Genomic DNA, 13,450 nt, shown 5'->3' with positions numbered 1-13,450 from the left:
CGGATATACCTCATGTGCACCTTCTGACGCGTATAGCACTTGATTTGGGGTACTTGTGATCTTCGGCTAAGACATCAGGACAGCTCTAGAGACAGCCATAACATAAATCAGTGCTTCTTGACATCCCATATGAGCTTTGGTATTGTTCACGAATACTTCCATATATGGTAGGTGGATATACTATTTAAGGAACTGCCCAGGTGTGAAAAAACATTGCTAGCACCCACATAAAATGACCAGTGCTTATTTCTTACATTACAGAGTACACTCTAGAAACTTGAAAGATAATAGCATTCAGGGAAGAGTAGTAAAAAAAACATGCAAGATCGTCGTAGTCATCAACCAATCCCCGTGGAGATGGCGCCATCCGGACTAAATCGTTCTCATATACTCCGTAGGTCTCGCAAAGGAGCGGTCAATAAGAAATTATATGCGGTAAGTGCCCCTTGAGCTTCCCATTCTCCCATTCTCCCATTCTGTTCCCGTCTCACTTCTTTCCTAACCCTTTGCGCTACAAATGACTCGTCAATCTTTCTTTCTAAACCTTCACTGCGAATGCCTTGAGGTATAGGTAATCGGCCATGTTGGCGTCGACTGTCCGACGGATAAGAGCAGCCTGCTTCTCACCATACTTCTTCTGCCATTCGGCGTCAAACTCCTCCTCGGTCTTGACAGCACGTTTCTATGAATAGCGTCAGCCGGAAGTCCCCAATATCTTCGCATCCACATTCCACCAGAATGAAGAATGGAAAACTTACATGAGCTCTCTGTACCAGAGCCTTCGACTCAATAGCATCATTATGGAACCCACGCCACTTCTCAAATGCATTCCGAGCAACAGCATGGTCCTTCTCCGTATCCCATGTCAGCATCTCCGGCCTATATGGCAGATCAACACTGTTACAGAACGCCTCAATAGTCTTCGCCGGCTCGTCAAGCATATCATCTGCATCGATGACACAGACCTCAACGCCAGTCGTCGCCTGGGGATCGGCCTGGGCGTTCAGATCAGCGCGCGTTGCAACTTGGGGCCCGATCAATCCGGTCTCGAGCAGATAATCGAAGTGACGGCGCAGCTCATCGTACCCGGCCTCCAGAGGGTCGTAGTTGTGGAACCCAGTCACCTCATCCAGAGGTGGGATCGTGCACCGCAGGTACGACGGCACGCTGTAGTGCGGGTCACGGATTAGGAACGCCCAGTGGAACTTTTCTTGCAGCTCGCGCGGCATCACCGTTGGGTTTCCCGGCTCTGCCGGTGTGCCGTATGGGTATGGTTCTTTGGAAGTTCCGTTGGTGTGACCGTTCGTCTCGTGATGACCGTTCACACCATTCAAGGCCCCGTTGACCCCGTTGGTGTGACCGTTTGGCAAGACGGAATGGCCGTTGGTGTGGACAGTGCTGTTGGCACCGTTCACACCATTGGCCTGGTGCGACTCGCCGTTGGTCCCGACTCCACGCTTAAGGCGCAGTAGAGACGGGGCGATACTGGCGGGCTGTCCATTGGGTGGAAGCAGGTAATGGTCGATATCTTTGATGAAAATTCTCTTTCCCTGTGACAAGGTAAGTATCCCCTCAAAAAGTGTAAATATTCCATTCCTCGCCGCGCATCTCATGGTCATCCAATATTTTTGGCGCCCGGTCTGTGATTTACAGTTTGTAGAGGTGGAGGGGGAGCAGATCGCCTCGGGCTACATCTGCGGTGCAAAGTAACAAAAATATAGACAGGTAGGGAATCTTCCCTCATGTTCAATCCACAGGGGAGAACATGAGGAGCATTACGAGGGGGGTGGGTAAGAACGCGAGAGATTCCAACGCAGAAAGAAGGGTCGGACCTGAGTAGTTTCTCGCTCGAGCCTATCCATCACGGTACTATATGTTGATTTGGCGAATCCACTATCCAGGCGTTCTTGGGCATGTTCATCGCCTGCGAACCGGCTGGAGAGGCGCTCCGGGCCGTAGTAGAATGCATCGCCAAATGGCTCATGGACACATTGAATAGTATCTCGCTGAGTCATGAAGACCTATACTCTGTTAGATGTGCTTGGAATAAAAGTAGTTATTAAAATATCTTGCAATATCTTAAAATATCTCAGGATCTCTTACTCGTTCAAAGGCTGTCGAGCATGCTCGAGGATGTGTAGCCACAAAGATCGGCTTGTTAGACATACTTTAAGTCCTGCAAGGATCTGTTTAATACCGGCTGATATAACTGCAATCTGCAGAATTTGTGTCAGGGAAATTGAAAAAAGGCAATCGAAATAGACTTGCAGTGGATCAGGCCTCTGATCAATCAACGCAAGGATAATTCAAATCTAGCCGTCGAAGCTGTAGCGCGACAGAAAATTTCTGGGTTGGATAGCGGAGATCTTCGCAAGGGTCCAGCGAATGTGAGAGGTTCTTAATGGTCTCAGCTGCAATCACTATGGCGTGAGAATAATGAAAAGAATGCAGAGGGGGGCTAAAAACTCTTTATATGGAATGACATATGCACCACGTTTAATAACAGGCTTTTATTTTTATTTTTATTTCTTTAGGGAGCCTCGGGAAGCGGAGAGCTACCAGAGTTGGGTTAACTGACCCATGGAAAAAAATATTCAAAAATAATTTATGGGTATCCTATATGGTAGACCAGAGGGGATTGGAGATCTACGAATTAAGTCTAAATGCAAGGTTACGCATAAGATATAGTATAGCACCTCTCCTCGTAGTACATAGTAGTATTGTTATGGTATAGAAGTGCATGTAGTGCTGCATACTATTGTTGTATAGAATCGAAAAAGCCCCCTAAGCCAGCATTAGCTTCAACATCACTTCCAAGGATCGAGGAAGCAAATCATCAACGCCACAAAGCCTCTTGCCCCTCTCTGCCCCGCAGGAACCTTCCCGCTTCTATTTTTTCTCTTCCCTCCAGTCTAGCAGACAAACAAATTAATAAATTGAAAAAAAAATCTACAGTCACCTCTCGTGATGAAGTAGCCAATGAGAAAATAACTTGTGGACAGTGCATGGATCGATCTTCGTTTCTGGATGCGCCGGCCTGGAACAAATGTCCACCATCCACGGTCCAAGTCATGTCTGAGCACCTCAGCTGAGACCGTACTCCTCTTCCATGCAGCCCGGTGAAAGTTGACTACCTAAATGGTGATGATTCCGATCCAAAGCACAGAGAAATTCCCTTTTGAAAAATCCCTCGGCCGAATTTGAGTAGATACTTGCAGGGGGTCTGATCCTGGACAAGGCTCGAGATCGATTTCTTCGAATTCTCATTGCTTAGGGTTTGTACCAGCTGACGTCATTGACTAACTGTGGGACATTTTCTGTCGGCTATCGTGGAACACGATATACAACGTAAGCGACGCATGGTAGAAGAAAATAAAGAACTTCTGGAATACCCACTATTATGTAAATGGTACCTGGGCAGGCGTTAAGTGGCACATCGTATGTTGTATGTTGTAGAATCCAGCATACCTACATGGATGTTTAACATCTTGATTTTTGTGGGTAAGAGGAGTTGGTGGGACTGGGTTGTTTCAATGCTCCACTGCAAGGCACGCAAGTTCAAAGTCGAAATCCGCCAATAATGGCGTCAACGCCGAATCATGTCTCCAACGTGGGGAGCTTGCACATCTCAGGGCTGTGGTTTGCTGGCTTGCGCGATTTAATCCGAGTTGCTGACCTCATCTCGGAGCATGTAGGAATTATGTCAGCGAAGCAATGGTCCAAAGGTCACGTGCATCTCGCGTGGACATCCCGTGACTTGGCTATGAGCTGTCACGTGTTTATCTATCACGTGCCAGTGCACAAATCTGGCCAGGTGCAATAAGGTGGTAATTGACTAACTATAGTAGGAGGGATAACCTGTTGCCTTATATAATAAGGTGGTAATTGACTGACTACGGTATATGTGTGTATAGTACAATGTAAGTGTCATTAAGTGTATCTTAACAGAGAGTGACATGCTACACTATGAATGTGGTCCGTGACTACCCCGGAATGAGGGTTTCTCCGGTGCCTAGGGGTGATCCTCGGCACTGTCAGGCAACGTCAGGCAACGTCAGGCAGCTTCTGGAAGGCGGTGGAACCTAGTAGTGACGCCATGGATTGAGTGGCAGCTTCGGGCATCCTACGCGCCAGGAGTATATGAACTTGCATCATCGTGTTTCTAGTTGCATATCTTGAAGTTTACCTGCCCAATTACTTTCTACTCTCACACTACTACTATCATCTTATCCCTCAGAACATCAGTATTTCCACACCTATTGACATTACCCCACATTTCCGTTCAAAATGAACGGTGTCGAGTTCACAGATCGAGCCAACAAGGCCTTGCTGGACTCCAGCAGCCTCTGCGAGCAATATGCACAATCTCAGATCCTGCCTCTTCACCTGGCAGTGGCGATGCTTAACCCCTCCCCAGATGAGTCTAAAGATCAACAGACTCCTTCTGGCGCACATTCCTCCCACGATGACTCAACCGCTCCTCTCTTCCGTCAGGTGGTCGAACGAGCTCACGGTGACGCTCAGCTCCTCGACCGTGCGTTGATGAAGCTACTGGTCCGCCTACCGAGTCAAGACCCTCCCCCAGAGAACCCTAGTGTTTCTCCCCAACTATCCAAAGTCATTCGATCAGCTACCGATTTGTCTAAGACCCAAAAGGACAGCTTCGTTGCCGTTGACCATCTCATTCAGTCTGTCTGCCAAGATTCACAGGTTCAGCGTGCTCTGGGCGATGCCAACATCCCCAACCTCAAGTTGATCGACAACGCTATCCAGCAAATTCGTGGTACAAAGCGAGTCGACTCGAAGACTGCCGACGCAGAAGGCGAAAATGAGAACCTGAAGAAGTTCACCATTGACATGACTTCCTTGGCTCGGGAGGGAAAGATCGATCCAGTTATTGGCCGAGAGGAGGAAATCCGTCGAGTCATTCGTATTCTCAGTCGACGCACGAAGAACAACCCTGTGCTTATCGGTGAGCCTGGTGTGGGTAAGACTACCATTGTCGAAGGTCTCGCTCGCCGCATTGTCAACGCCGATATTCCCGCCAACTTGGCTCAGTGCCGTCTTCTTTCTCTCGATGTTGGTTCTCTGGTTGCGGGCAGCAAATACCGCGGTGAATTTGAAGAACGTATGAAGGGTGTCCTCAAGGAAATAGAAGACTCTAAGGATACTATCGTTCTGTTCGTCGATGAGATTCACCTGCTTATGGGCGCTGGATCTAGCGGCGAAGGCGGTATGGACGCCGCCAACCTTCTTAAGCCCATGTTGGCTCGCGGCCAGTTGCATTGTATCGGTGCCACGACTCTCTCCGAATACCGAAAGTATATTGAGAAGGATCAGGCCTTCGAGCGACGATTCCAGCAAGTCCTTGTCAAGGAGCCTTCAGTCCCAGAGACCATCTCTATTCTTCGTGGTCTGAAAGAAAAATACGAGGCTCATCACGGTGTCAACATTCTCGATGGAGCTATCGTCACTGCCGCCACTCTCGCAGCTCGCTACTTGACAGCGCGTCGACTACCCGATTCTGCGGTCGATTTGATTGATGAGGCTGCAGCTGCAGTCCGAGTCACTCGCGAGTCCGAGCCAGAAGCTCTCGACACACTAGAAAGAAAGGCCCGCCAGCTTGAGATCGAAATTCATGCCCTTGGCCGTGAGCAGGATGATGCATCCAAGGCACGTCTTGAGGCTGCCAAACAGGAAGCCGCCAATGTTGCCGAGGAGCTCCGGCCCATGCGCGAGAAGTATGAAAGTGAAAAGCAACGCAGCCGCGAAGTCCAGGAGGCCAAGATCAAGCTTGACTCTCTCAAGGTCAAGCGCGACGAAGCTGAACGTATGGGCGACACCCAGACAGCTGCTGATCTAGAATACTATGCCATCCCAGAGACCAAAACCCTCATCGAGCGTCTCGAGTCTGATCGGGCCAGGGCCGATGCTGAACGTCGCGCTCAATCAGGCGATGCTGGTGAAGCACTCCTTGCCGATGCAGTTGGTCCTGATCAGATCAATGAAATCGTTGGCCGCTGGACCGGTATCCCTGTCACGAGACTCAAGACCACCGAAAAGGACAAGCTGCTCAACATGGAGAAATACCTTGGCAAGCTCGTTGTCGGCCAGAAGGAAGCCGTTGTCTCAGTCTCCAACGCCATTCGCTTGCAGCGCTCAGGTCTCAGCAACCCTAACGCGCCTCCCAGCTTCTTGTTCTGTGGTCCTTCCGGTACCGGTAAGACACTGCTCACTAAAGCGCTTGCCGAATTCCTCTTCGATGATCCAAAGGCAATGATTCGCTTCGACATGTCCGAGTATCAGGAGCGACATTCACTCAGCCGTATGATCGGTGCACCCCCCGGATATGTTGGACATGACGCCGGTGGCCAACTTACCGAAAACCTGCGCCGCCGCCCCTTCTCAATCTTGCTCTTCGACGAGGTTGAGAAGGCCGCAAAGGAAGTCCTTACTGTCCTCCTGCAACTTATGGATGATGGCCGTATTACCGACGGTCAGGGCCGCATCGTCGATGCAAAGAACTGCATCGTCGTGATGACCTCTAACCTGGGTGCCCAGTACCTCTCACGTCCCACTACCAAGGACGGAAAGATCGATCCCCAGACCCGCGAGTTGGTCATGAAAGCACTACAAGACTACTTCCTACCGGAATTCCTCAACCGTATCTCCAGCACCGTCATCTTTAACCGCCTTACCAGACGGGAGATCCGTAAGATCGTGGACCTCCGTCTCGCCGAGGTGCAGAAGCGGCTCGACCACAACGAGCGCAATGTCTTTATTCAATGTACAGACGAAGTCAAGGACTACCTCGGCGCAGCAGGATACTCCTCAGCCTACGGTGCCCGCCCACTCGGCCGACTCATCGAGCGCGAGGTCCTCAACCGTCTCGCTGTGCTCATTTTGCGCGGAAGCATCAAGGATGGCGAGGTTGCCCGTGTTGTCATGCAGGATGGTCGCATCGAAGTCCTGCCTAACCACGAGGTTGGTGAGAGCAGTGACGAGAGCGATGATGAGATGATGGACGAGGATGATCTCGACGCTGAAATGGATGATAATCCGGTGTCTCCTGATCTGTATGATGATTAAACAAAGGTGGTACAAGGTTCTGCCAAAGTGCAAAACACAACAGGATTTGAACATACCAGCGATGATAAGATGATACACGATTTTTCCTTTTAGTTTTACGGCTTCGATTTCTTATGGCGTTGGCACTGTCTATTCGCATTCTCTTTTCATGTACTTATGTAGTCCTCGCTGGGTGGATACGTCCTTGAGTCGAAGGTTTATCAGCCTTGACGATGATGTTAATATAAGTTTATTTATTATTCAAAAGCCAAATAAAACATACGATTTTACCATACCCCTGGAGCTATTTTAGAAAGTAATTGACTCATAAGCACAGTAGGGAAAATGTCCTATCGGGAATTTAGTCGCTCCATAATTTTTGGTGACAACATAATATATCTGACCTGTTCTAGATAAAGTATGCCTGTAGATTTAGGATTCTCTGTCGGCAGGAAGAGAATGCGAGTATATTATATACATGAAACAGTACACCTTTCTCACTAAGTTATTATGGATATAGTAGCACGTAAGCCAAAAAGGAAGGGAGATGCCTAGAGAGACTTTGATTGTTGAAGAACGAACTGCGTAGGGGGGGAAAGTACCCTACAAGCGAGATTCGGTCGGGCTATAGAACCCCAGCGATATTCTTTTCCACATTACGAGGAGCAGAGTGGTCCTAGTGCCCTATAGGGCACGAGTGGTATATGGCTCTAGTGATGACAATCACGCCGGCTTTGCATTCAACGTTTCATATTTAGTAATTTTAAAATCGGTATGAATCCACAGAGAATCTATACTCCGTACATCCACCGCAAACCCGAGAATTTGAAAAAGAGTTCTGTGCAGTATAGGAGGGAACTTTCCAAAATAACTTCCGGTACGCCTGGGCGGACGAAGATCGAGATCCAGATTCGATCCAAACTTTAGAAGAAGAGACTTAGTGCGTATATCGTACCTATGTGGTATAATTTACTACGGATTGTATACGTAAAAGTGAGATTAGATTTAGGATTGGCTAGGGGGTTGAGGTTAAGATTCAATAGTTTGAGCATGTTAACTTACCTGATATACAATACAAAAAAACTCCTGAAGAGTTGACGAGTAGACAAGGTAGGGATTCTTCTATAAGTAACCTTTTCTAATAAATGGAAAATCCTTGATGTCTTCTACTAGGAAAATGGTTAGCTATGGCCTTCAGAGTCAAGTTTGAATGGCCGAAATATCCTTCCGAGGTTAGCTTGCTACTAGCCCCAAGCGAAGCAACCTACTATACAAGGGTATATGCTCCGTACCTGCACGGAAGTGCCGACGGGCTTCTGGAATGTCTCATCTTATATGTCAGCAGCAAATCAAACACCTCTCTCCAACTATTCACGCGCTTGCATCCTGACTCCTGACGGCTGGCGCATTTATGAGATTTCGCTTGAGCGAAGGAAACTAGACCTACAATCTGCCACCACATGTTGTAGTTTTACGCCTCTCGTTTAGGTCGTACTGCACTGAGTACATGTGCAACATATAACCAAAAATATTGATAAATTGATAGATTACTCCGTACCTGAAGACTGAATCCACCGGCAAATCGTATCCGGATTCGGATTCGCATTCCCTAGCCAACCAGACCAGCCCAAGCAAAGCCCTAAGCGAGAGAAGACATACCTTTGTGAATAGAGTTGGGGCGCCTGAAACTCAGACCGGAGTGCCCGAGCACAGCTGCGATCAAAGAGCGAGCTCTTTCGGGATCGGCACTTCCGCCGGACCGAAAGGAGAGCCAAAGAATAAAAAAATAGCAAAAAGAAAAAGAATAGAAGAAATAAAAATTGCAATTGCATTTGGCGATAAAAAAAAGGAAGGAAAATATTACCCCCCCTAATCGGGAAAAGATGAGCTTGTCCGTGTTATGGAGTATATAACTATAACATATGTTATTGTGCTCAGCTTAGTGCTTTATAATCGGAATTTTATACCATACAATAGAGTACAGAGTACTCTGTATGTTGTATACTATATATGGAGTCATTGCACCGAGTCCCATTGGTCAAAGTCTTTACTTGAATCCTTCAGTGAATCCTGCAGGACATGTTAGAATAGACCGACGATTGTCCGTGCAAGTTACTGGAATAAGGTTAAATGATCATCTCTTCACTCAAAAATGAGAATAAATACAGGGATTCTAAGCGACGTCTAGAAAGATTGAGATGTATCTGAATATTTTTACTGTTTATACAAGTCGGAGGTTGGAGACTGAAAGGTTGGGTCGCCGAAACTCAAGTTGAAACTTAGATTTAGTGACTTACGCGGCTTAACCCCGAGGCTCTAATGAAATAATTTGAGATTTTCTAAAAAAGAACAATGACGGGAATTCCAGATACCGGCATGTGTCCATTTTCTTATCCTGTCATGCCCCCACGCAGATCCTCAATACTATACGGAATACCCCAAGCCATCCAGAGAGAGCTTGTCCATGGTACAGGTGTAAAAGAGTATCCATGGATTCACAAGCTTTCCCAAGGTTCCGGTGCGAAGTTTCCATTTTGGGGTCACCGATATCGGGATTTTCTATAATTGTGAGATACCACTGTAGCTGTGCCCTGGATAATCTCGCAAGGTTCTCTATAGGGCTCGGACTATGGAGATAGTAGGGGAACTCAAAATGGAACTATCTATGCGTTGCCGGCATGAACCATCCCTTACACTATTCATTCGCAATGGCCCACATATGCAAACCAACTACCCCACATAATTCCCAAGTCCGAGCCCGAGTCCAAGCACCAGAACCAGGGAAATTGTGATTGCGACATCTCGACATTTTCCGGGAAAGGTTCCATTATTGCGCCCCAGTGTTCCTCCATTCAGAGATCGAAGAACCAGGGCCAAGCCCGCCTCTCCAACGCCCTGGGCTAATCCCTTCCCAGCTTGGAGCATCGCCGTCCGTTGCCGATAAGATCGGCAGGCCTTGACGCAAGGTGCCGGGAGATCGGCTGGGTGTGATGGAACGATTCCCACGGTTCTACTCCGTACCTCTAGGGCTGTCTTTAGGATACCGTTAGCGCGCTACTGTGGCTACTATGTATCAGGAGGTGAGATGCTTTGTGGGATGGCGGTGGAAGTTGACATGTAATCAATGGATTTTAAATATTTAGTTGTGGGCATATTTCAAGGAGAAATCTCTATGTCTAAACTCCAATATATCCCTCGAGTGCGTACTCCGTACATATGTTTTGGATGATCCCAGAAAAACAAAAGCAGAGAAACAAAACCAAGGTGCAGAAGTAAATATGTACAGACAAAATAGAAACATAATACAGGACGGGGTATCAAGCCCTTGGAGACTTCATGGATTCGTAAAAAAGGAGACAAACAGAAAATAAGATCTCGATATATAACAAGACTCAATTAAACCTCCTCCCGAGCGCGGGTAATATGCGAAGAATTCGACTCATAATCCGACGGCCGTGAGTCACGCTGCACCGTCACGGTAATATCTTGACGAATGCGCAAAGCGCGGGCCGAGCCATCATCACTGCTCGCATCACGCTCCTCGCTGGGCGAGAAACTCATATTGGAAGCAGTCGCCTTTTGCGGGGTAATTGTAGTTGTGCCCTCAAATTCCTGCATGCCGAAGTCTCCTGATCGGGCATGGCTGGGCTGGCCATAGGGAGCCAGATTCGAGCCACCCTTGCTGGTCCAGGGCCCGGACCTGTAGCGGTCAGTACCGCGCTTGGAGCCCCCGGTCCAGCTCTTGAGGGCGGGGAAAACATCGCGGAGCAGTGACCAGATTAGTGGCAGGTTAGTGACCAGGATGGCGACAGTTGCTTCGCGGAAGTACCAGTTCATATAGACGTAGGAGATCAAAGATGGGACGAGGCAATACACCTTATTCAGGACGGCCGCGACGATGACGAAGATTCCCATGCCGAAGAGGACCACTAGGATCAGCTTCTGCTTGACAGGGACGCGGACTTGGACTAGCATCGGGATGGCGATAAGGAGCATGAATATGTCGGCAGAGATTGAGATGCAACCTTGTACGATTTCGTAGTATTGGTAGGATGAGCATTGGTAGTCTGGCGTGGGGAGGACGGCCCAATAGTCTGTTAATGGGCGGCACATCAGGAAGAGCGACAGTTCGGTTGCGACAAATCCCAGTGCAACATAAATGGCCAGGTAGTTGATCCATCGTTTCTGCTTCAATCCTTCACTGTTGGTTGTTAGCGAAAGGAACAAACTCCAAGTCGAGATTCAACATACGTGATACGCGCATAGATCACCAGCATGCATCCCTTCAAACTCCAGACGCAAAGAATAAAGGAATGTTCCGACACAAAGACCCATTTACTACCGCGCACTCGTTCTTTGATAATTTGATCTGTCAACGAGAGCTTGTCCTCTTCGGTCATGAGGTTTGACCCGCCACCGGAAGCAACTTGATTTAAAGCGACACACAGTATTGTATACCAAAGTACTGCGAATATCATAAGATAGTCATCGACCTGGAGATTGCGAACACCTAAACGCCGAAGACGAGCAGTGCTATCAAAGACCTTTGGTTAGTGGGAGTTCGTATATTGGACATTCAATTAATACTCACAATCGCAAGACAGCACCCAGTACTCCAACAGAATACAAAGCCCATGTTTCACGGGCGAATTGCACCGCGAAGTGACCTCCTAAACCAGACATTGCCCCTGGCCTGTTCAAATAAAGGTTAACAGGGATTCAAAGGAGAAACGAGATTTAAGAGGCGCACTCACATTTTATGAAACTAGACGGGATATGAGCTATGCATAGGGTTGCCAAGTTCCGATAGGGCCGTAAATATGCCGGTGATTACAACAGGGGCTTGAAATGTGTTAGAACCTTCAAAATTATGATAGATTCAAAGTATGGTAAGATGCAAATCAGAATAAAAAGCCACCTGCACTCAAAGATAGAGCTTAGAGAATACAACATAACGATTGGACGGTGGGGGATGTTTCCTTGGATGGGATTAGTTTGGGTAATTGATCTCATTACTGCATTCTAATTTGTATCGGTCAATTTGGTCCACTTTACCAAGCTTACAGTGAAATTTCCTCCAAGAGCCGGAAGTTTAGGTAGTCTTCAGCCTCCAATAAAAGTTTTCATAAAATTATAATAAACTAGAGTTATAATGAAGCTAGTACTACCTGCTTGATTAGGCAAGAGGATACAACATCGTATATGTAAACCTTTTATTATACCCAATCACCAAAGTAAAGCGCCACCTAAGCGTCTAAGATATACACATCTATCTTAAAGAGGCCCACTGCGGAGAAAGGTGAGGTGATCAAGAGATATTCCAAGGTTCAAGAAATTAGGTAAATCAATATCTAACCTTGGAAACTCAAGAGAAATCCAGGAATATAGAACCTTTGATTTTGAATCTCTATAGGAATGTACCAATTATTAGACTTTACTTACACAGGAGACCATCAATTCTGAGTTTGCCACTAATCTAGAAGTGTGAAGAGTGGGGGGCCATATCCATGGATGAGACACTGATTGACCCGAGCCTTTTTCTTGAGGGAATTTTGGAAAAAAGCGGATCTTTACTTGATACAGAGGTCTCCGTTCAGGGACCAGTCCTACATATGTAGGTAGTATGATATGTAACTGAATTGGATAGGGTTCAAAATATATATGCCTTCCAAGGTTCTCTTAAATCTAACTGGAACAAGATAATTATTAATATCTTATCAAAGGTTATTTGAGTGCTCGGTCTAGATCACTGTGCAGGATCTAAGGCTAAAACTGGAGTCGCCTCTATGCTCTCCACATTCAGCTGAACTATACTTCCGGACAATGTGCTGTCCCAAGTCTCGATTTTGATATGTACTCTGTACTCCGTACTCGGTATTTCGATGATGAACACTCAGTACCTCGGTAGATTGGGTACTTCATATTTTCCTTTTTTTTTGGCACTGGGCTTAAGTGGGTATAGAGCCCAATTTAAAGTTACCCCCAAGCCCTATGATATTGCTACATGCAACATACGACACACACCCCGGTCGCTTTAGCTTGACAAAAAAAGGATTCTGGATTCACATTTAGCCCACTTTTATATTCTACCTTGCCACTTACCAGGTACTGTGTGGCGCTTCTAGGCTTGTCTCACTTGGAATACGCTTTCAATTCAACAGGGGTAAATAAGGAGAATGTGTACGAAATTACTCCGTACGGAGTACGCTATAATGTGCACGAGAATACTCCGTATGGAGGTTTCAATTATATAATGTATCGCCCCTTAAAAGGAACACGCCATTTAGAGTATCAACGGCATTAAGAAGAGTCTGGGGTTAATTGACCCGCCAAACAGCCCTAAATCTCTTATCTCTCCAAAAAAGAAAGAGGTAGAGATGAA

The 13,450-nt window shown here is 47.1% G+C and overlaps 3 protein-coding genes across 3 annotated transcripts; 1 reads left to right on the top strand and 2 right to left on the bottom strand.

Moving 5' to 3' along the window:
* Positions 1-538: 538 nt before the first annotated feature.
* On the bottom strand, positions 539-2,166 carry PGRI_032080 (uncharacterized protein; the record flags this gene model as incomplete). The annotated part of the gene is made up of 4 exons (XM_040790921.1): positions 539-682; positions 759-1,550; positions 1,833-2,021; positions 2,104-2,166. The coding sequence occupies 4 exons, from the start codon at positions 2,164-2,166 to the stop codon at positions 539-541; spliced, it is 1,188 nt and encodes a 395-aa protein (XP_040647874.1).
* Positions 2,167-4,287: 2,121 nt separating this feature from the next.
* PGRI_032070 (ATP-dependent Clp protease ATP-binding subunit) lies at positions 4,288-7,089 on the top strand (the record flags this gene model as incomplete). The annotated part of the gene is made up of 1 exon (XM_040790920.1): positions 4,288-7,089. One exon carries the CDS (start codon positions 4,288-4,290, stop codon positions 7,087-7,089), a length of 2,802 nt encoding a protein of 933 aa, XP_040647873.1.
* A 3,375-nt stretch (positions 7,090-10,464) lies between these two features.
* Positions 10,465-11,751, bottom strand: PGRI_032060 (uncharacterized protein; the record flags this gene model as incomplete). Its single annotated transcript, XM_040790919.1, has 3 exons — positions 10,465-11,269; positions 11,320-11,601; positions 11,660-11,751. 3 exons carry the CDS (start codon positions 11,749-11,751, stop codon positions 10,465-10,467), a joined length of 1,179 nt encoding a protein of 392 aa, XP_040647872.1.
* Between the last annotated feature and the right edge of the window lie 1,699 nt (positions 11,752-13,450).

The sequence above is a fragment of the Penicillium griseofulvum genome (assembly GCF_001561935.1).
Source record: "Penicillium griseofulvum strain PG3 chromosome Unknown contig_80, whole genome shotgun sequence".
NCBI classification, from domain to species: Eukaryota; Fungi; Ascomycota; class Eurotiomycetes; order Eurotiales; family Aspergillaceae; genus Penicillium; species Penicillium griseofulvum.
This window is presented reverse-complemented; position numbering and strand designations above follow the sequence as displayed.